General features: G+C 48.0%; 2 protein-coding genes across 3 annotated transcripts in view; both read left to right on the top strand.

Moving 5' to 3' along the window:
* SNRNP40 (small nuclear ribonucleoprotein U5 subunit 40) overlaps positions 1-4,436 on the top strand; it is a 34,350-nt gene extending 29,914 nt beyond the window's left edge. The window contains exons 9-10 of the mRNA XM_025935280.2: positions 2,600-2,703; positions 3,914-4,436. Of these exons, the coding sequence (XP_025791065.1) occupies positions 2,600-2,703; positions 3,914-3,963 (154 nt within the window). The 3' untranslated portion in view covers positions 3,964-4,436. The remainder of the gene's footprint in view (positions 1-2,599; positions 2,704-3,913) is intronic.
* A 15,999-nt stretch (positions 4,437-20,435) lies between these two features.
* Positions 20,436-21,929, top strand: part of NKAIN1 (sodium/potassium transporting ATPase interacting 1) — a 40,248-nt gene continuing 38,754 nt past the window's right edge. Inside the window, exon 1 of one of the 2 annotated variants that reach the window (XM_086716277.1) lies at positions 20,436-20,877. In XM_086716277.1, coding sequence (XP_086572403.1) covers positions 20,824-20,877 — 54 coding nt within the window. In that variant the 5' untranslated portion in view covers positions 20,436-20,823. The remainder of the gene's footprint in view (positions 20,878-21,929) is intronic. The other variant, XM_086716276.1, reaches the window with a different exon arrangement.

Below are 21,929 nucleotides of genomic sequence, written 5' to 3'. Positions count from 1 at the left end.
CAGAGTAAGAACGATTCGAAGTATTTTTACATAATTCTCAACAGAGATCTCTTTTTTTACGTAGTTAAGCTTTTAAATGATATTTGCCTAAGCTTTTCTTCTGAGCAGTTTGTTTCTGACATTGGTCCTTTCTGACTTTCAGTGTCCTCTCTTCTTCTTTCCCTCCCCACTGTTCCTTTAAACCTTACATGTGGGAACCAGGGCCCAGCCCGTGTATCTACCTGCTGGGGTTGGCCAGATTTCACAGGCCACCTCGCCAATTAGCCCCAAGTCAACAAGCAACTCTGTTATATAAGGAACCTGGTTCCTGCCGAATGTTCCCGTGCCAAAGTAAGGAGAGGACAAGGAACCCCTCTAAATTTAGCACCTAATTGGCAGCCATGGAGAGTGAGGCCTTCAAGTAAACCCTTGGAGATCTGGGGTTCTGCTGGCTTTTATGTGCCTGGGAAATGTATCCTTCTCAGAAATTTGCTTTTTAGCTTGGCCTGGATTTGGCACATTTCCCCTCTCTACTCGCAAATCACCTACTGCCTCACATTCAAACTCGAAACCCTTCAACAGTTCCTATCCAGGACTGTGGGAAGACTGGTCAGTCTGTCTGCCATGAGTGAGTTAGTCAGCCTCCTGACTTCATGTTCTTCTGTTTTGATAATAAATGTCCTCATCATAACAACAGCTGTCATGTGTATGCCAAACACTGTGCATATATTATCTCCTCTTTTCTCTCAACCAAGCTGTGAGATCAGTATAGTATCCATCATCACAACTAAAGAAAGAGAAGCTCAGAGAAGTTAAATATTGTCTAAGCTTACTTAGTGATTAAACAGTTGCATGAGACTTGAGCCCAGGTCTTTTGGAGCCCAGAGCTCATACACTTTGTTACTCTGTCATATCTTCCTGGGCTGGGTTAATGAGGACGTTATTTGTGCACAGCAAGAACGAACACAGTAGGGAGAGCGGGAACATCGGAGCCAAGAAGTCTGGAGACAGATGGGCTTCCTGCTTCCCTTCCATCTTGCTTGGAACTTTTATTAAGTTCCTATGGAGCCTAGCACTTGAGAACTAAACAGGGTAAATAAGCTCGTGTTTAGTTGTATTTTAAACCACAAATGTGATGTTACATCAACACCAGGCATTTTATTTTATTTTATTATTTTTTTATGTTTTTTTTTTTTTTTAAACGTTTATTTATTTTTGAGAGAGAGAGACAGAGTGCAAGTGGGGGAGGGGCAGAGAGAGAGGAAGACACAGAATCTGAAGCAGGCTCCAGGCTCCGAGCTGTCAGCACAGAGCCCGATGCGGGGCTCGAACCCACAAACCGTGAGATCATGACCTGAGCTGAAGTCAGACACTTAACGGACTGAGCCACCCAGGCGCCCCTATGTTTGGTTACTTTTGAGAAATAGATAAGAGACAGAGCACGAGCAGGGGAGAGAGAGGGAGAGACAGAATCCGAAGCAGCCTCCAGGCTTTGAGCTGTCCCACAGAGCCCAACACGGGGCTCAAACCCATGGACCATGAGATCATGACCTGAGCTGAAGTTGAACACTCAACTGACTGAGCCACCCAGACACCCCAGCACTAGACATTTTAATATCAAGTGCTGGTAACTGTACCTACCCTTTTAGATGTTGACTGAACAAAACAAATATGCAAGTAATGTTTATAACCTGCTTGAAAACCACCAGCCCTTTAAATTTACCCACAGATTATTTTTGCATGGGCATGTGAAGATAATGTCTCTTTATTTTACCCTTCAGCCCCAAAATAACCCAAGCAAGGTTGAAGGTCAAAAGAACTTCCGAGGGGCGAGAGGAATTAGAAGATGTTTGAGGGTGGTAAGAGAAAGGAGATTACTAGAATATATTAAGAGTTCTGATTGTAGGGGCACCTGGCTGACTCAGTCAGTGGAGCATGTGACTCTTAATCTCAGGGTTGCGAGTTGAAGCCCCATATTAGGCATGGAGCCTACTTTAAAAAAAAAAAAGTTCCAATTTTAGTTCTGCCTCTGATGAACTGTGTCACCTTGGAAGAGTCACTATACCTTAGTTTTCTTATCTGTAAACTGAGTTTTGACCAGCTGGTCATGGAGTTCCCATGAATTCAGGGCAAGATTGGGTCAAGTCTGTATTTGGTGTGTGTTATACTGCAGAAATTTCCTGTCCCTTCTCTCAGCTCTGTGATTTGAACGCAGTCCTGGGAGGCTCACATGGGCCCGCACCCTAGGCTCCCAGCCTGCTGAGAATTGCGTTAGCTTTAAGACATCCTAGATGCCTATCAGATGCCCTTTGAAGATTTCTGTGTGGGGACCGTAGGAAAAACGGTCTTCCTCCATGTTCTTTCCTATTTCAAAAGCTTACGTTTGAAATACAAGGAATGCTTATAGTTGTAGCTGTTCCAGTTTCTCTATTCAGTTGCTCAAGGGTCCATCCGTTATTCAGAATCTGTATTTCTAGTCTGTAAACACCAGAACACAGTTCAATAAATATGGGGTGGATGAATGAGTAAATTGTTGCTTCCATCTCTGTTAAAAAGCCGTGCCTCTACCCTACCCTCAGCTCTGGGAAGTTTTAACACTGCTCTTCATGATACCTTGCAGGTTTGTGTATGTGTGGGATACCACAAGCAGGAGGATTTTGTATAAGCTGCCTGGACACGCTGGCTCCATCAATGAAGTGGCTTTCCACCCGGATGAACCCATCAGTAAGTCTGTCCCGACTTTGGGGAAAGGGAAACTGGGGGAAATCTCCCTCAAGGGGCCCTGCAAATACAAAGGCAGAAGTGGATGTCTGTTTTATGTGAATTTCCTTGTTGTCTTTATGGCTGTCCATTGACAGCCTCACCAGTGTTTTAAGTGATGAAGTCAAGAGCAATGTTCCATTTTCCAGTGACTCTCAAAAGAGGACTGGTTAATCTATTTCTAGTTCTCTTGAGTTTACTTGCTTCAAGTCTGTGTTTCAGTTACACGTTTGGGTAAAAGAATAATGTTTCTTAATGTTCAGATATAAATTGCAGCTTATGTTATATTGGCTAACTAATTAAACAATGAGCCTTGAATTAAAGGAGAAAGTATAACTTTCTCCAGGGCTAAATAGAACCAGCAGAAGCACATTTACAAAATGACTGGCACAGACGTTGATTCTTCTGGAGAATGGCTGAAAAGGTCTTTTCAATTTTTTTTTTTTCAACGTTTTTATTTTATTTTTGGGACAGAGAGAGACAGAGCATGAACGGGGGAGGGGCAGAGAGAGAGGGAGACACAGAATCGGAAAGAGGCTCCAGGCTCTGAGCCATCAGCCCAGAGCCTGACACGGGGCTCGAACTCACGGACTGCGAGATCGTGACCTGGCTGAAGTCAGACGCTTAACCGACTGCGCCACCCAGGCGCCCCTGAGAAGGTCTTTTCATAGGGTGTGGCTGAAGAGGGACATCGGGGTTTAGACCCTGATAGATGCATTTCCCATAGCACAGTCCACCCTTGTGGTTGGTTTCAAGAGGACTTGAACTGGGGCACCTGGGTGGTTCGGTCAGTTAAGCGTCCGACTTTCGCCCAGGTCATGATCTCATGGTTCACGAATTTGAGCCCCACGTGGGGCTCTGCTGACAGCTCGGAGCCTGGAGCCTGCTTCGGATTCTGTGTCTCCCTCTCTCTTTGCCCCTCCCCCGTTCACGCTGTCTCTCTCTCTCTCTCTCAAAAGCAAATAAAACATTTAAAAAAAAAAAGGAGGACTTGAACTAAAAAGCCAGGCTACAGTTTTCCTGTGAATGGTGTTGGAGAGGAGGGGAATTTAAGCTAAATCCAATGGCTCTTTTTACCAAAATTGGCTCTTGACACAAGAGCCCTTGAGCACCAGGTCTCCTTGAGCCTTCATTAGCTCCCCTCATCTCATCTTCTCTGTTCTTCTCACCTCAGTTCTGTCAGCGTCCAGTGACAAGAGACTGTATATGGGGGAGATTCAGTGAAGACACAGAATGGAAGACTCCACCGCTGCTTGGCCTTGAGACCTCAGACTACAGAAGCGGCATCGAATAGTGCCCAGGCCAGCATCCTACCTGCAGACGAAGATCATTCATAGCAAAAGGCAAGGAGGATGTGGCCATATCCCAACCACCACTGGTATCCCATTTTACCAGGATGATTAAGGCAAGCTTACGTGGCCTCTAAAAACCACCTGCCAGATTTCAGGGACTGTTTGGTTTTTGCCTCCTTTTTTTTTTTTTTTTTTTTTTTTAATAAGATTTCTTCAAAGAGACAGACATTGGTTGGTTTGCAGTTTCCTGTCTTCTAATCCAGGCTGAAAACAGGAAATGTGACTGAAATTTGTTTGTTGGGTTTTTTTTTTTTTTAATTCAATAACTGGCTTGTATGATATTTTCTTTCTGTGTTTCTCTGAGTCGTTTTGTATTAAAAACCAAATAGATGCCTTTTTACAAGAGCCATGTGGATTGGATTTATTGCTGTCTTTTCTTTGAAGCTTGATGGCTGTAAATCTGAGCAGGGCATGATGTGGCCAAGGGATACAATCCTTTTGAACTTACAGGATGCCGTTTACAGGGATGTTTAGAGGTTTTCCCCCCTTCTCATGTTTCTTGATTTACTCCCGTGAAGATTTATTCCCAGAGAGTATCCATAACGAATGCTTTCTCTCCTACTTAGAGACTAGCAGTCAAAAGGTAATAAGGTCTGAAAGAACCTAGTTTTTGTATACTTTTACATGATCTTTAATGAACAGGATCTACTTCGACTCTGCCTTCTGCCACAGTTCTGAGCAGCAGACCCTACAGTCAGGGCTCCTGAAGCAGGCAGACAGATGTGGGCAGTCTCAGCCAGTAGCGGTGATGGGCTGGAACACTGCACCGGTCTCCACTCAGAAGGAATATGTGAAGGTTTTGGCGTAACTGGACCATGACGTTGCCTGAGACCTTTTGTAGTTCTGCTTACTCGCCTGTCTTTCCTAAACTGACAGGGACAGTAAGAAATGCTGTTAGTTGCTTTCTATCCTCAAAACAGGTTACTGTCCCCCTGGATCCTTGGATGACTGCGCCCAGCACACAGATTGACACTAATGAGTCCCATCTGGCACGGGGGAGTAGTGTGTGTCTTTTTTATTTTTGTTTAGAGAGAGAGGATGCACGCGTGCAGTGGGAGGGGGAGGGGCAGAGAGAGAGAATGTTATTCAAAAAAAATTTTTTTTGGCTTTTACATTTTTATTTATTTAAATTTCATTTTTTTTAATTTACATCCAAATTAGCATATAGTGCAACAATGATTTCAGGAGTAGATTCCTTAATGCCCCTTACCCATTTAGCCATCCCCTCTCCCACAACCCCTCCCATAACCCTCTGTTTGTCCTCCATATTTAAGAGTCTTTTATGTTTTTGTCCCCCTCCCTGTTTTTATATTATTTTTGCTTCCCTTCCCTTGTGTTCATCTGTTTTGTCTCTTAAAGTCCTCATACGAGTGAAGTCATATGATATTTGTCTTTCTCTGACTAATTTCGCTTAGCATAATATCCTCCAGTTCCATCCACGTAGTTGCGTGTGGCAAGATTTCATTCTTTTTGATTGTCAAGTAATACTCCATTGTATATATATACCACATCTTTATCCATTCATCCATCGATGGACATTTGGGCTTTTTCCATACTTTAGCTATTGTTGATAGTGCTGCTATAAACATTGGGGTGCATGTGCTCCTTCAAAACAGCATACCTATATCCCTCGGACAAATACTTAGTAGTGCAATTGCTGGGTCATAGGGTAGTTCTATTTTTAGTTTTTTGAGGACCCTCCATACTGTTTTCCAGAGTGGCTGCACCAGCTTGCATTCCCACCAACAATGCAAAAGAGATCCTCTTTCTCCGCATCCTCGCCAACATCTGTTGTTGCCTGAGTTGTTCATGTTAGCCATTCTGACAGGTGTGAGGTGGTATCTCATTGTGGTTTTGATTTGTATTTCCCTGATGATGAGTGATGTTGAGCATTTTTTCATGTGTCAGTTGGCCATCTGGATGTCCTCTCTGGAGAAGTGTCTATTCATGTCTTTTGCCCATTTCTTCACTGGATTATTTTTTTCTTTGAGTGCTGAGTTTGATAAGTTCTTTGATATAGATTTTGGATATAACCCTTTATATCCGATATGTCGTTTACAAATATCTTCTGCCATTCCGTTGGTTGCCTTTTAGTTTTGCTGATTGTTTGCTTCGCTGTGCAGCAGCTTTTTATTTTGATGAGGTCCCAGTAGTTCATTTTTGCTTTTGTTTCCCTTGCCTCTAGAGACGTGTTGAGTAAGAAGTTGCTGTGGGCAAGATCAAAGAGGTTTTTGGCTGCTTTCTCCTCGGGCATTTTGATGGCTTCCTGTCTCACATTTAGGTCTTTCATCCACTTTGAGTTTATTTTTGTGTATGGTGTAAGAAAGTGGTCCAGGTTCATTCTTCTGCATGTCGCTGTCCAGTTTTCCCAGCCCCACTTGCTGAAGAGACTGTCTTTATTCCATTGGATATTCTTTCCTGTTTTGTCAAAGATTAGTTGGCTGTACGTTTGTGGGTCCATTTCTGGGTTCTCTGTTCTGTTCCATTGATCTGAGTGTCTGTTCTTGTGCCAGTATCATACTGTCTTGATGATTACAGCTTTGTAGTATAGCTTGAAGTCTGGGATTGTGATGCCTCCTGCTTTAGTTTTCTTTTTCAAGATTGCTTTGGTTATTTGGGGTCTTTTCTGGTTCCATATAAATTTTAGGATTATTTGTTCTAGCTCTGTGAAGAATGCTGGTGTTATTTTGATAGGGATCGCATTCAATATGTAGATTGCTTTGGGTAGTATCAACATTTTAACAGTATTTGTTCTTCCTATCCAGGAGCATGGAATTTTTTTCCATTTTTTTTGTGTTTTCTTCAATTTCTTTCATAAGCTTTCTATAGTTTTCAGTGTATAGATTTTTCACCTCTTTGGTTAGATTTATTGCTAGGTATTTTATGGTTTTGGGTGCAATTGTAAATGGAATTGATTCCTTGATTTCTCTTTCTGTTGCTTCATTGCTGGTGAATAGGAATGCAACCGATTACTGTGCATTGATTTTATATCCTGTAACCTTGCTGAATTCATGAATCAGTTCTAGCAGTTTTTTGGTGGAATCTTTTGGGTTTTCCGTATAGAGTATCATGTCATCTGCGAAGAGTGAAAGATTGACCTCCTCCCGGCCGATTTGGATCCCTTTTATTTCTTTGTGTTGTCTGATTGCAGAGGCTAAGACTTCCAATACTATGTTGAATAACAGTGGCGAGAGTGGACATCCCTGTCTTGTTCCTGACCTTAGGAAAGCTCTCAGTTTTTCCCCATTGAGGATGATATTAGCGTTGGGTCATTCATATATGGCTTTTATGATCTCGAGGTATGATCCTTCTATCCCTACTTTCTTGAAGGTTTTTATCAAGAAAGGATGCTGTATTTTGTCAAATGTTTTCTCTGCATCTATTGAGAGGATCATACGGTTCTTGTTCTTTCTTTTACTGATGTGATGAATCACCTTAATTGTTTTGTGGATATTGAACCAGCCCTGCATCCCAGGTATAAATCCCACTTGGTCGTGGTGAATAATTTTTTTAATGTATTGTTAGATCCGGTTGGCTAATGTCTTGTTGAGGATTTTTGCATCTATGTTCATCAGGGAAATTGGTCTGGGAAATTCTCCTTTTAGTGGGGTCTCTGTCTGGTTTTGGAATCAAGGTAATGCTAGCTTCATAGAAAGAGTTTGGAAGGTTTCCTTACATTTCTATTTTTTGGAACAGTTTCAAGAGAATAGGTGTTAACTTTTCCTTAAATCTTTGGTAGAATTTCCCTGGAAAGCCATCTGGCCCTGGACTCTTGTTTTTTGGGAGAGTTTTGATTACTAATTCGATTTCTTTACTGGTTATGGGTCTGTTCAAATTTTCTATTTGTTCCTGTTTCAGTTTTGGTAGTGTATGTGTTTCTAGGAATTTGTCCATTTCTTCCAGGTTGCCCATTTTATTGGCATATAATTGCTCATAATATTCTCTTATTATTGTTTTTATTCCTTATTCCTGGTGTGTTGGTTGTGATCTCGAGAGAGGGAGAGAATGTTAAGCAGACTCCACACTCATCAGGGAGCCTGACACAGGGCTGTATCCCATGACCCTGGGATCATGTCCTGAACCGACATCAAGAGTTGGACACTGAACTGACTGAGCCACACAGACGCCCTCATGTGTCTTTTCTGGATCTCCTGTCAGAACACAGAGGGCTTCACATCTCCAGCCTGTTTGGAACATAATTTGGTTTTATATGTTTAGCACCCAAACCTCAGTCATCTATTTCTCTCAAGAAATAGATTTCTCTTTTGTAAGAGAGAGGGTAGTTTTAAGTGAGCACATGTCCAAGATTTAGTTAAGTCATTAAGGAAGGAGCCAATTAGTAAAGTTGTCAAACCAATTACTTTTATTATTTTAATTAATTTATTTTTTAAAAGTTCATGCCCTCAATGCAGGGCGTGAACTTACAACCCTGAGATCAAGACCTGAGCTGAGATCAAGAGTCTGATGCTTAACAGACTGAGCCACCCAGGCGCCCCACAAAGCAAGTACTTTTAATACAGTCAATGGAATTTCAATAAAGTGCCTGGAAACAAATTTATTGTGGGGAGCCTGGGTGGCTCAGTCAGTTAAGCGTCTGACTTTGGCTCAGGTCATGATCTCGCAGTTTGTGGGTTCGACCCCCCGCATTGGGCTCTGTGCTGACAGCTCAGAGCCTAGAGTCTGCTTTAGATTCTGTGTCTCCGAGACTCTCTCTCTCTTTCCCCCCCTCCCCTGTTAGTGCTCTGTCTCTCTCTCTCAAAAATAAATAAACGTGGGGCGCCTGGGTGGCGCAGTCGGTTAAGCGTCCGACTTCAGCCAGGTCACAATCTCGTGGTCCGTGAGTTCGAGCCCCGCGTCGGGCTCTGGGCTGATGGCTCAGAGCCTGGAGCCTGTTTCCGATTCTGTGTCTCCCTCTGTCTCTGCTCCTCCCCCGTTCATGCTCTGTCTCTGTCTGTCCCATAAATAAATAAAAACGTTGAAAAAAAAAATTTTAAAAATAAATAAACGTAAAAACAAAAAAAAATTTTTTTTTAATTTATCGTGCCTATAAGAATTAAGGAAGTCTCACCGATGGTGCAACTATGCTTAGTTTGAGACTTACAAGGGCTTTGCCAGGTGGACAAAGAATGTATCCATTCCGAGAAACTGCAGGCATGAGCTTGAAAGCCTAGCACATTTCCTGAACCAAAAGAACTTCAGCTTGGTCAGAGGTGATAGAGACAGGAAAGTGGTAGAATTCAGTAGGAGCCAAATCTCAGAGAGTTTGTCCTTCACGTGCTAGATCCTATAGGTTGAGGTTTCCTAAAGTGTATTCCACAGAGCAGTTTCCCTGATTTGTGAGGTCCATTGGGGCATGAAGATCCCATGCTCAGATAAGTTTGGAGGAAACTGGGTTCAATAAAAAACCAGTTTCTTTACTGCAGGACTGCTCAGAGCCTTTAATACACAAAACCTAGTTGGATCTTCAAAGGGAATGATGACTCAGATTTCAGGCCTGAGCAATTATTATATAGAAGATTATGCCTTTACCCAGGAGAGATTTAGCCAAGAATGGTTTGCAGGCTCTTCTTCACACCTCTAGCACTGTCACAGGTTACTCTCTGATCCCTCTTAAACACCAGGCCCACCTACCCCATCATTCACCCAGGCCCCTCCACCCATCCTCATCTCCCTTGGCTTGGGGTAGAACAGGGCTTGAACCTTAACACCACTTTCAAAGCCTACCGATCCCTTGAGAAGTTGGCTGTGATTGGGAGGAACCAAGGCCCTGGAGACCACAAGGGCTTTCCTCCAACCTCAGCCTCTTCACTCCTCCCAAGTGCCTTCTTCAAAGGCTGGCTAGAAGCCATTAGCAGGAAATAGCAGCACCACTTAGAATTTGAAGGGAATAGAGGCCCTTGCCTGGGGAATAAAGATTTGAGTATAAAACATCCCCAGAGGGTGCAAATTGTATTCTCACTTTGGGAGAGATAGATTGCTCCCGAATGAGTAATGGCATCTCTGGTTTTCAGTTAATTTCCCTTTATGACTTCCACAGTCTCTAGCACTTAATATCATTGGCACTTAAAGAGCCAAGTCTTTTTTTGCTGGGTGGTTGAGTTTTGTGGGCTGAGTTCTGAGAGAGGTGGGTTTGGACAGGTCAGGAATCTTACCAGAGTTGCTTCTTCACAGCAAAACTACAGAGTTACTGGTTTCTCACGGGTAGACCTACAGTCTGCTGCTTGTTAATATCTCAAAAGTGCATGAATGGGAAACTGAGGTGAGAGAGACGTCTGAACAATTTGGGGCTGCAGGCACTTGAGCCTTAGGGAAAGGCCATCAAGCCATTTGAGTTAAGACGGAATTGCCCCTTCTAGGAGACTTCAGGACTGGATAACTGTGTCTCAGAACAAAAGGAGGGGCCAGACTTAAAGCCCCTATTCCTGTGGGATCAAATAAAGCCAAGACAGCTCTGAGCCTGCCCTCTGCCCTCTGGTCAATTGTCTCTGTACTCTAGACCCATAATGATCCCTCAAAAAAGCCCTGATAGGCACCCACCCCCTCTGCATCAAGCCCTGAGCCATCTCCAACTCTTCTTTCTTTTAGGCTTCAACTTTTCATCACTTGGTTCTGATACCCACCTAGACCCTTAGATTGTTCTTTAACTTATATCCTCCAAATCAGTAGTTCTCAGCTCAGCAATTTTGCCTCCCAAGGGACATTTGGCAATGTCTGGAGACGTGTGTGTGTGTGTGTGTGTGTGTGTGTGTCTGTTTTTGTTTTTTAATTTTAGATAGAGCTAGCTGGGGAAAGGGGCATAGGGAGAGTGAGAGAGACAGGTTTCATGCTCAGCCCAGGTCCCAACACAGGGCTCGATCCCATGACCCTGAGATCATGACCTGAGCCAAAGTCAAGAGACAGGCTCAACCCACTGAGCCATCCAGGCGCTCCTGTCTGGAGACTTTTGATTGTCGCAACTGGAGGGATGCCGTGCACATCCAGTGGGCAGAGGCCAGAAATGTTCAAAGAATTAGTTGCTCCAAAATATCAGTGATGCTCTTGAGAAACCCTACTCCAGAGCAGTGATGTTCCAAGTGTGCTCTCGGGGACAACAGCAGCAGCATCACCTGAGAACATGCTAGAGATGCACAGTCTAGAGCCCCACCTGAGACCTACTGAATCGGAAACCTAGGGAGAAGGAAGTCTTCAGCAATCTGTTTTCACAAGCCCTGCAAGTGATGCTGATGCAAGCTTGGAGAGCCACTGCTCCACAGGCTCAGAGAGTTCTAATCTTTCCTAGGAGAGCCACAGAGCCTTCTGTTCACTCATTCATAGTTACCTCTAACTACGTAGCTGTTCTTTCTGGCTCAGTTTCATACATGCATTATCTCACTTGATTGTCAAGTACTAAGCAACAGGTTCATAGAGAAGTAACACCCAAGCTTAACCAGTAAGTGGCAAAGCCAGGATGTAAACCTAGCTGGAGATCTTAACCCCATCACCACAATGTAGCCTTAGTGGCTTTTAACCTTGAATTCACATTAGAATCAGCTGGGGAGCCTTTAAAAATCCAGAGGCTTAGATCATACTACCCCAGGCCAGTTAAATCAGAATCTCCAGGGTGAACAGGAGTATTCTTTTAAAGCTTCGTTCAGGGATTGCAATATGAAATGAAGGTTAAGGACATGGCTGCAGCTGTAGCCAGGAGGGCAGCACAAAGCCAAATTGGCTTCCCCTGCCACCCCTTGGCTCTCCAGGAAACTGCTCTGGCTCATGGTCTGCGTGAGCTTACGCCCACTTCTCCCAAGCCTATGGTTGAGCTAAGACTTTGGACCTTGGCCAGAGAGTAGAGATTGATCTAGTGTGATCATCTCTGCCTGATGGCTCCGGGGCTTTATTTTGAAAAAAAGACCTGTGGCTTTCCTTTGGAACTCCAGGTATAGCTTCGGAAGGTGCTAGAGCTAGAAAGAGCCTCCCAGCTACTCAGGTCAGTCATCTAGTCCAACCTCATTTTACAGAAGGGGAAACTGAGGGGAGATACAGCTTACGTGCCTATTATTAAGTTAGGGGTTCTGCTCACTCGGGAAGCATTTATTTAACATCCCTCTGTGACGAGCCCTGTGCTGGTTTCTGAGAATACAGAAATGACTGAGTCATATATTCTTTGGGAGTTCCCAGGGCAGAGGGTGAGGACAAAAACAAAAATCAGGGCCTCTCAAACTTTTCCCCTTAAGGGTCCTTAATGGCATGGGGCGCCTGATACATGATACATGGCATCCGGTAAGTGTCCGACTTCAGCTTAGGGCATGATCTCATGGTTTGTGGGTTCAAGCCCTGCAGCTGTTAGCTCAGAGCCTGGAGCCTGCTTCAGATTCTGTGTCTCCCTCTGTCTCTGCCCCTCCCTTACTTGTGCTGTCTCTCTCTCTCTCTCTCTCTCTCTCTCTCTCTCTCTCTCTCTCAAAAATAAATAAATAAACATTAAAAAAAAAATTGGCAAGTGTCCTTAATGGCACGGGAGAATGGGGGCGCCTGGGTGGCTCAGTCGGTTAAGCATCCGACTTTGGCTCAGGTCATAATCTCACAGCTCGTGAGTTCGAGCCCCGCATCGGGCTCTGTGCTGACAGCTCGGAACCTGGAGCCTGCTTCAGTGTCTCCCTCTCTCTCTGACCCTCCACCGTTCATGTTCTGTCTCTGTTTACATTAAAAAAAAATTTTTTTTTAATTTAAAAAAAAATGGCAGAGGAGAATGAACTGGGGCAGAGAGACTATTGAAGTTAATAACCTTGAAATTTTACTTCGTATCTGTAAAATATAAGACCCTCCCCGCTAACTTTTTATTTTGAAAAATTGCAAACAAAAATTGAAAGATGAGTAGAATGAATATCTCTTCATGCTCCACCTAGATTCAATAATCTCTGTCTGTCACACACACATATATATGACTTTGAATGACTACTGAGAGTAAGATACAGACCTCATAATTCTTCACTCTCAAATATTCCTAAATACTTCGACAAGCATCTGCCAAGAATATTCTCCTTCATAATCACAGTACCATTACCCCACCTAAGAAAATTAACAGCAATTCCATAGTACTATCTAATGATCATATTAAAATGTCTTCAGTATCAAAAATGTCTTTTATAGCTATTTTTTCCAATCTGGAATCGATCAGGTTTCATGTATCTGGCTATTCTGTGTCTCTAGTGTCTCTTACCTCGGAACAGTCCCCCTACCTTTTTCCTGGTGAAATTGACTATTTAAATGTATGTGGTTTTGTGTGCTGCTTCACGATGTAGCTCTGTTTGTTTTACATTAATAAATGTTTTCAATGACTGAGCACCAAGTAAAATTGACACTCCAGGACAATGTACCACATTTATCTGGGCTTTGTGTCCTCTCCTGTACTTGTTCTAGAAACAGATAACAAATGAGCAATTCGAGTATAATCTAATCCATACTGTCAGAGGCAGTACCAAAGGGCTCTGGAGTTAGAGCAAGTTTTACCGAGGAAATGAGTCTTAAGGAATCTTAAATTTTTTTTTTTTTAACGTTTATTTATTTTTGAGACAGAGAGAGAGCATGAACAGGGGAGGGGCAGAGACAGAGGGAGACACAGAATCTGAAACAGGCTCCAGGCTCTGAGCTGTCAGCACAGAGCCCGACGCGGGGCTTGAACTCACGGACCATGAGATCATGACCTGAGCCGAAGTCGGACACTTAACCGACCAAGCCACCCAGGCGCCCCAAGAATCTTAAAGGAGGCTTGGAACCCGGGGAGAAGCGCGCGGGAGCTGGGAGCTGGGAAGTATAGTTGAGGTGATGGGGAAAAAAAAACAAAACAGGGACAGCAGCACAGATCACCAAATCAGGTGTGTTCAAAAATGACACACCGCACGGGGTAGTGGTAACAGGATGCTGGGGGAGTTGCAGGCAGATGAGGAACCTTGGGAAGCACTGGAGCCGGATTGCAAAGGGTTTCAAAAGCTAGGGTGGCAGATTTGGGGCTCGTTCTGTGGAAAGGGAGCCAGCCGAGGTCGCGACTCCGCACAGGAGGACGACCACGCCTGAGGATGCTGTCAGTTCTGGGTACCCTCTCAGAAGATCATCGCGAGGAACGGTTGCGGGAACTAGGGGAGACAGATCACTGTCTTCGTAAGGCAAATGGCTACGCTGGACAAGAGAAAACACTCATTCTGGGAAGCTTCAAAAGTGCAGAGCCAAGGCAAAGTGGAATTTAAGAGGCAGATTTGCACTCAACAGAGAAAGCAGAGCTGCCCACGGATAGAAGGATAGAGAGTTCTTCCCCTCTGGAGGTGTGCAGGCGGAAGCTGGGTGACCATTTGACAGAAGTGTTTATGTTGTATTGATTCAGAGGGCCCAGGCTGTTCATAGAACCCCTGGGGAGTATATTTCAAAATCCCGGTAAGCAGGTCCTGCCTCCAGAGATGTTGTTTGGGCTGGGCTGGTGTGGGGGCCCTGATCCAGACACAGATGGTCTGCACACTAGCATCAGGAGCCATGCGATTAGAGGACCCCTTTCCCAGCTCCGCTGTCCCATGATTATAGATGCCGTTTGCCTCAGACTCTAAGATGGTAATTTTAGGATTCAGTGAATTGTTTTCTGTGAAAGGCCACCTGGGTGACAGCTTATGGAAAATGATAAGGGGTGGGGAGCCAGCAGGGGACTGGGAATCCTGTCAGGGCCTGGGGGCCTGAGGCCTGAGCTAACCCTGCCTGTCTTCCTATCCCCAGGTGGCCCCTAGACAAGCCCTGTGTATAATGAAGGCCCAGCGAAGTGTGGGGCTGATTGGAGGGGCCATCTCACAATGTCCCCAGCTCAGCTGGCCTGAGGGCAAACTAACGGGAAGCCCATGTGGCCACCAAGGGCTAGTGGAAAGGGAGATTTGTCTCGGCTGTCAGCAGATGCTGTGCTAGGGATTCTGGACCCCAGAGCCCCAGACAAGGAGACGAAACGTTCTCTGAGCTGTTTAGGGTTTTCCTGACCTAGACCCTAAACCCTGCCCTGTTCCATCCTATTCTTTTTCTCTCAACCATTCCTTCTTATCAGAGCTTTTTTTTTTTTTTCCTTTTAAGATTTGCTCTAGGGGCACCTGGGTGGGTCAGTCGGTTGAGCGTCAGACTTCGGCTCGGGTCATGATCTCGCGGTTTGTGAGTTCGAGCCCCGTGTCGGGCTCTGTGCTGACAGCTCGGAGCCTGGAGCCTCCTCTCCAGGATTCTGTGTCTCCTCTTTCTGCCCATCCCCTGCTTGTGCTCTCTCTCTGTCTCTCAAAAATAAATAAGTGTAAAAAAAAGAATAAGATTTGCTCTAAAACTGGGATTTTTTTTTTAAACGTTTTTTTTTTTGTTTTTTTGTTTTTTTGTTTTGGGACAGAGAGAGACAGAGCATGAACGGGGGAGGGGCAGAGAGAGAGGGAGACACAGAATCGGAAACAGGCTCCGAGCCATCAGCCCAGAGCCTGACGCGGGGCTCGAACTCACGGACCGCGAGATCGTGACCTGGCTGAAGTCGGACACTTAACCGACTGCGCCACCCAGGCGCCCCTAAAACTGGGATTTTAAAGGGAGTTGGTTGGAGAGGAGAGGTGGCAGTAAGGAGGCAATAGGAAGAAGTATGTGCCGAAGTTAAAGAAAGGAAGGGCTCACAGTTCCTGAAACACCCCTGGCTGTTAGACGCTTCTGTGTCTGCATTTCTTTTTGGCCTGGCAACCTACATTTCGGTCAGCATCACCTTTTCTCTGAAGTTTTCCATCACTACCTAATCCCAAGCAGAGTTAACCATTCTTTCCACCATTCTTGTAGGCGCTAGGCCTCTCTGTTCATTGCTAGTAACTGCCTGTTTATATGTTCTGCCTCGGCCACAGGCCCACGAGTCCCAAACTCAGGTGCCATCAGGGGCCAGAGAGGGAAGGCAATGGGTGAAGCAGCCAGGTTCAAGAAAATAAGCAATGGTGGCTCCTGACTGGCTCAGTGGGTAGAGCATGCAACTCTTGATCTTGGGGTTGTAAGTTCGAGCCTCACTTTGTATATAGAGATTACTTCAAAGAAAGGAAGGAAGGAAGAAGAAAGAAAGAAATAATAGACGATGCCATTCGATGCCAGACGACTGGCCAACAGTGTGCTAACCCCCAAGCCATTATCCCGAGGATTCTCGGGATAGCCTATTCATTTTTTAAAAAAATTTTTTAACGTTTATTTTTGAGAGGCAGAGAGACAGAGCACGAGCCGGGGAGGGGCAGAGAGAGAGAGACCCAGAATCCGAAGCGGGATCCAGGCTCCGAGCGGTCAGCACAGAGCCCGATGCGGGGCTCAACTCACGAGCCGTGAGATCGTGACCTGAGCTGAAGTCGGACACAACTAACTGTCTCTCTCTCTCCGTCCCTCCCTTCCCCCACTTGTGCGCTCGCTCTCTCTCTCTCTCTCTCTCTCTCTCTGTCAAAATAAATAAGCGTTTTTAAAAGAGAAAGAAAAGTTTGGAAAGCGTAAGGAATGGAATAGGAATTTGTTGGTAAAGTGGTTCTGCCTGGGTTCAAATCTTGATTCTGCCATTTCTATGTTACATGATCCTGGGCAAGTGATCTAACCTCTCTGAGCCTCAGTTTCCCCATCTGGAAAAAGAAGGGGATGATGATCATAGCACCTACCTTAAAGGTTTGCTGGGAGGTTTAATGAGTCATTGCATAGAAATTGCCCAGAACAGTGCCTGGTATAGAAATGCTTAAGAGATGTTAGCTGTTGTGATATGATATAAAATACATCTGGTCTTTGTCCCCATTTTTGGCATAAAGTGGCTGTTCACTATGTATCCTTTCTAAGAAACCAGTAAAGGTAAGTGAAACACCTTCCTGCGTTCTCTGAGCCGTTCACAAGCACATTATCGAACCTAAGGAGGAGATCACGGGCACCCCCGACTTAGAGCTGGTCAGGCAGAAGTAGGGGTGACCACAGACTTGCCACAGGCATCCGACACGCAGGCGGTCACGTGGGGACTGACCCTGAATTCAGCTGCGGGTCTGCGCTCATTCTGGGTAGTTAGTGTCAGACCTGAAGTGAATTGTTGAACGATCGGCTGGTGTTGGAGAATTGGTTGGTGTCAGAAAATACCCCAGAAACTATCGTTGGTGAGCATGTCCCGGCCTCTAACGTGGAAGAAGGAGAAATTAATTGGCTTCACATTTCGTCCATCTTAGGAGCGAACTTTCTCAGAAGCTTTCCGTGTCAACCCTCACAGGGGCCACGGTGGAAGATTCAGACCACTTGGTTTAGGGCCAAGGAGGAACTCCTTAGCACCTCATAAATCCCAGGCCTTCCACAGCTCCCCCTGGGCCTCTCTCCAGGGCTGACCATGACTCTGCCTCCTCACTCAGGAAGCGTGGGTATGCTCTGAATCATCTCTGCCCTTTATTTCTAAATCCTGCTTTGTTTGCCCCACAGTCTTTCCCTACTTGAAGGGTTAGTCATCCTTCACGCCGCCAGCTATGACGAGCCCCTCCGGACGTCATCCCCAGCTCCTAACCACCCCCCCCCCACCCGACGTCTTTCAAAGCTGTTTCTGGCTGTTCCTACAATTGGATTGCCTTCCCCCTTAGAACTTCCATGTGGTAAAGAGGGCACAAAGTATGCTGAAGCCTGAGGCCAGGAAGATCATTCATTTACCACATGTTTGCTGACTCCCGACATGATCCCAGCCCCGTGGGATGCAGAGGTAATTTATGACACTGTTGCTGACTCCCCATAGAGCGCACAGTCTATTGGGGGAGACCAGCGACATCAGAAAAGTACAGCAAATCCCAGTAAAAGTGCTAACGGAGGTATTGCACAGACCACTGCCAGCCCAAAGGTGAGGCACTGCTCCAGGTGACAGAGAGTTAAGGAAGGCCTCTGAGGGGAAGTGACTGTGGAGCTAAGAATCGAAATGGGAAGTTCTCCGGGCTGGGAATTTGGACAGGAGATGTACTCCAGACAGCACAAAATGGGCGAAGCCTGTGTGTGCGTGGATTCATCAGGGCAGGACTTGGGCTAAATGGAACGACCGGGGGCCAGAGGCTAATTCTGAGGTCAGACAAGCCATCTCTTGGCCCATGGGTCAGACTTAAAAGCAAGTCAGCCAGGCCTGGGAACATGATGCGATACAGCCGAGAGCCTGGCAAGGGCTGGTCACAGCCCCAGCAGAAGGACTGAATGGGATGATATATGCCAAGTGCCTGGCTCAGAGGAAGCGCTCAATAAGCTATCGCTATTATTGTTATTATTACCGATTTGCATTGTTAGAGTCTCGGGGGGAACTGACAGAGGCTCTATCTGGAAGAGGCCCCAGAGAGGGCCTGCTAGAGAACCATTACATCTGGGCCAAGGCTTCGTGGGGTTAGTTCTTATTCTTTTGTGAGAAACAGACTCTTTGAAGAATCTGATGAAAGCTGTCGGGGCCTCTCCCCAGAAAAAGGCACATCTGCTCGCACGAAGCTTTGCATATTATTTCAGGGACTTCACAGACTCCTGGAAGCCTGTCTAGTCATAGAACCTGGTTGGACACAGCTGTTACTCGCCAAGCATGACTGAAAAAAATTTCCCACTGTTACCTTATTTTATTCTTCCAAGTGAAAACCTCAGCACATGTACTTTCAACTCTATGAATATCCTGTGTGTGTGTGTTCTGTTTATTTATTTTTGAGAGAGAGCGTGTGCACAAGTGGGGGCGAGGCAGAGAGAGAGGGAGACACAGAATCCGAAGCAGGCTCCAGGCTCTGAGCCATCAGCACAGAGCCCGATGCAGGGCTTGAACTCACAAACTGTGAGATCATGACCTGAGCCAAGGTCGGACGCTTAACTCTGAACGGACTGAGCCACCCAGGGGCCCGCCTGCAGCCTGTGTGTTTTAAAATACCAAGCAGCATGCTGAGGAATTGCTAGGGGAGGGGGACCAGAGAAGAGCCCATTTTAGTAGTCCAGGGAGGAGAGGGGGCTGGCCTCTGGCTATTCGGGTCCAGAACCATGGGTCTGAATCCGTATCACGCTGCCCCCCACCCCCGCCCCCGGGTCAGGAGGGCTGGCCAGAATGGAGACTATGGGAAGAATTGGCAACCTTCTGTTCCTTCTGTCAGAACACTGTTCACCACTCCTCTGCCTCTCCTTCCCTCCTATTGTCTTCTCAATATTAACGTCATTTCCCCAAGGAGGCCCTTCCTGGTCTCCACACCTGGATTGTGCCCCCCCCCTTTTTTTCTTTTCCTCTTTATTGTCTTTTCCTCTTTATTATCCTTTAAGGCACTCCTCAGAATCCATCATTATGTATTTATTTGTATGTTTCTTGTAATGACAACCCCTCATTGGACTGTTTTCTCACTGAGCACAGAGACTGGTGCATCCCCTTCTCCCCAGCGGAGATCCTGGCCCATAGTAGGTATTTCATAGACCTTAGCTGGAAGGTACGGTTCACAGAATGATCAGATGGGATATAGAGGAGCCCAGAGGATGCCTCAGGGGTTCCCACCTGAGTGATCCTAACCACCAAGATGACTCAGAAGTTAGGAGTGAGGCGGGGGGGGGGGGGGGGGGCGGATTACATGGATTTGGCGTGTGTTTGGAAGTTGGAGTGCTTTTCAGAGTGTCTTGAAGAAGGCAGTCTTCTGCTGACTCCCTCCTCACTGCAGCCTCAGTTAGGGGTTAGGGGCAGGCCACAGCCCCCCTGCGCCAACCTCTGTCTCTGCCATCAGGCAGCTCACCCACATGCCTCTGGGAGCTTGTCTGTTCCCTGGGAAGCTCAATGGGTTCTGGAACAGCGCCGCAGTGCTCATCTCTGGATCCCGGGCGCCCCCAGGGGTGTGTATGCAGTCCCGGCTCAGTAAATGCCAGTAGAAGGAAAGAGGGAAGAACGAAAATGTGACCGGACACTCAGGAGGGAGGCCGGGGTGAGGAGCAGACCTGGGAACCAGAGTGACAGGAGAGGTCCAAGGCTGGAACCCCGCGGGGGAGGGGGGGTGGGTCCTACAGACAGGGCGGAGAGAGGAGTGCTCCAGCACCCTCAGCGGGCCAGGCACAGGGCTAAGTGCTTTATTCACACAAGAGCTTTTCACCTTGGCAACTCCGAAGCACACGTTATTCCCACTTTGCTAAGAAACCTGAGGCGCAGAGGGGCGACGTGACTCGCCCAAGGTCACACAGCCCGTGAAGTCCGGCTTTGACCCAGGGCTGTCCACCCCCAAGCCTGCACTCTTCCACTCCCTCCCCGTCTCTCCCTCCACCCTCCACTTCCCTACCCCTTCCCCCCTCCCCTCTGCTCCCGAGGCCGCCCCGCCCCGCCCCTCCCTTACTCCCTCCCGGTGGCGGCGGCGGAGCCACGTGGTGGGGCCGGGAAGCCGCGGCCGCCGAGCGCCCGGGCGGCTGCCCCAGCTGGGCAGTGCTGCTGTGCGCCGCGCTCGGTGCCCGCGCTCCCCGCTCCGCGCTCCCCGCCAGCCGCCCCGGGGCAGGAGGCGCGCCTGGCGGCCGGCCGGCCAGACAAAGGAGGCGCGGCGCGGCGGAGCCGGCGCGGGCCAACGGACCATGGACTCGGGGCGCGAGCGGCCGGCCCCAGCCCTGAGGACCCGGCGCCCCCGGGCCCGGCCCTAGGCGCCCGGCTCCGCCGCCCGGGGCGCGCAGCGGGGAGGACGCGGAGCCCGTGCGGCGCGGAGGAGGAGGCGGCGGCCGCCGAGCTAGAGGGGCGCCGCGGCGGACGGCCCGCGCGGCCCCCGGAGCCATGGGCAAGTGCAGCGGGCGCTGCACGCTCGTCGCCTTCTGCTGCCTGCAGCTGGTGAGCGCCGGGCGGCCGGGGCCGGGTGGGGCGCGGCGGGGCGGGTCCCGGGCGTGCGGGTGGGCTACACAGCCCGTGTGTGTCTCCGTGTGTGTCTGCCGCGAGTCCCGGGTGGGGGGTGGGCTGGAGTCACGGGGCGGACGGGCGGAGCCTGCTCCTGCTGGCCCGGCTGGCTCTTTGTGTGCGCTTCTCGCCCGGCTCTCCCCAGTCCCCGAGTGCGTCCTGTGCGCCGGTCCCCCGCCCGCCCGGCACCGTGCGAGTGGCCTGCTGTGGGACTGTGGCTCGCTGGGGCCGGGGGTGTGTCCCGGGCTGCTGAGCTGGATCCCTTGAGGTCCCTGCTGGGTGTTTTCCTCTAGATTATTCGAGTGCGCGGCTCTCCTGTCCTCCGGGTCTGTGCCCGCGCGAGTGTTGCTCACAAAGTCTCTGCTCCTCCGTGTGTGTTTGTGTGTGTGTGTGTGTTTGTCTCCGGCTTTCTCCTTGCTGTGTCTCTAGATCTCTAACCCTTTCCTGGTCCACGTTCATCTGTGCGTATTGGGATCTTAGACTCCAAGAACCGTTCACTCCTCCTTTGTGCTGTAGCTGCCTGCCTCCCTCCTCCTGACTGAGCAAGCCTGGGTGGGAATGGAGACCCGCCTCTCTGGAGAGTCACCAGGAGCTGCCAGGTCCTGGGCCAGTCTGACAAACTGGGTGCTGGCTGCCCTCCTTGCTTTGGCTGTGGCCACTGCGGCTGGGGGCGGGGGGGGGGGGGGGTGCTCTCCATCAGTTGCACCTGAGTGTCATGGGTGGGGACCCGCAGACAAGCCCTTCTGCCTTGACCGGCACCAGTGAGGGGCTGGGTGCCCTGGGTGGGGAGGGGAGCATCTGGGGAAACCATGCCCAACCCCAGCTTAGGCAACCCTGCTTCTCCTCTGAGGGAGGCCAGTGGAGTGAATTTGGGGGCTCATGAGGACCAGGTCTGCTCTTCCCTTCAGGCTCCAGCAGGTGAAGTTGGGAAGCGGGTTAAAGAGAGGTCAGGGTCTCCCGCCTAACCCTAGAGCTCAGGCCTGGCGACT

Source organism: Puma concolor, chromosome C1 (genome assembly GCF_028749965.1).
Source record: "Puma concolor isolate L17-30 chromosome C1, mPumCon1.1.hap2, whole genome shotgun sequence".
NCBI classification, from domain to species: domain Eukaryota; kingdom Metazoa; phylum Chordata; class Mammalia; order Carnivora; family Felidae; genus Puma; species Puma concolor.
Note: the sequence above shows the minus strand (reverse complement) of the source record. Positions and strands in the feature narration are given on the sequence as shown.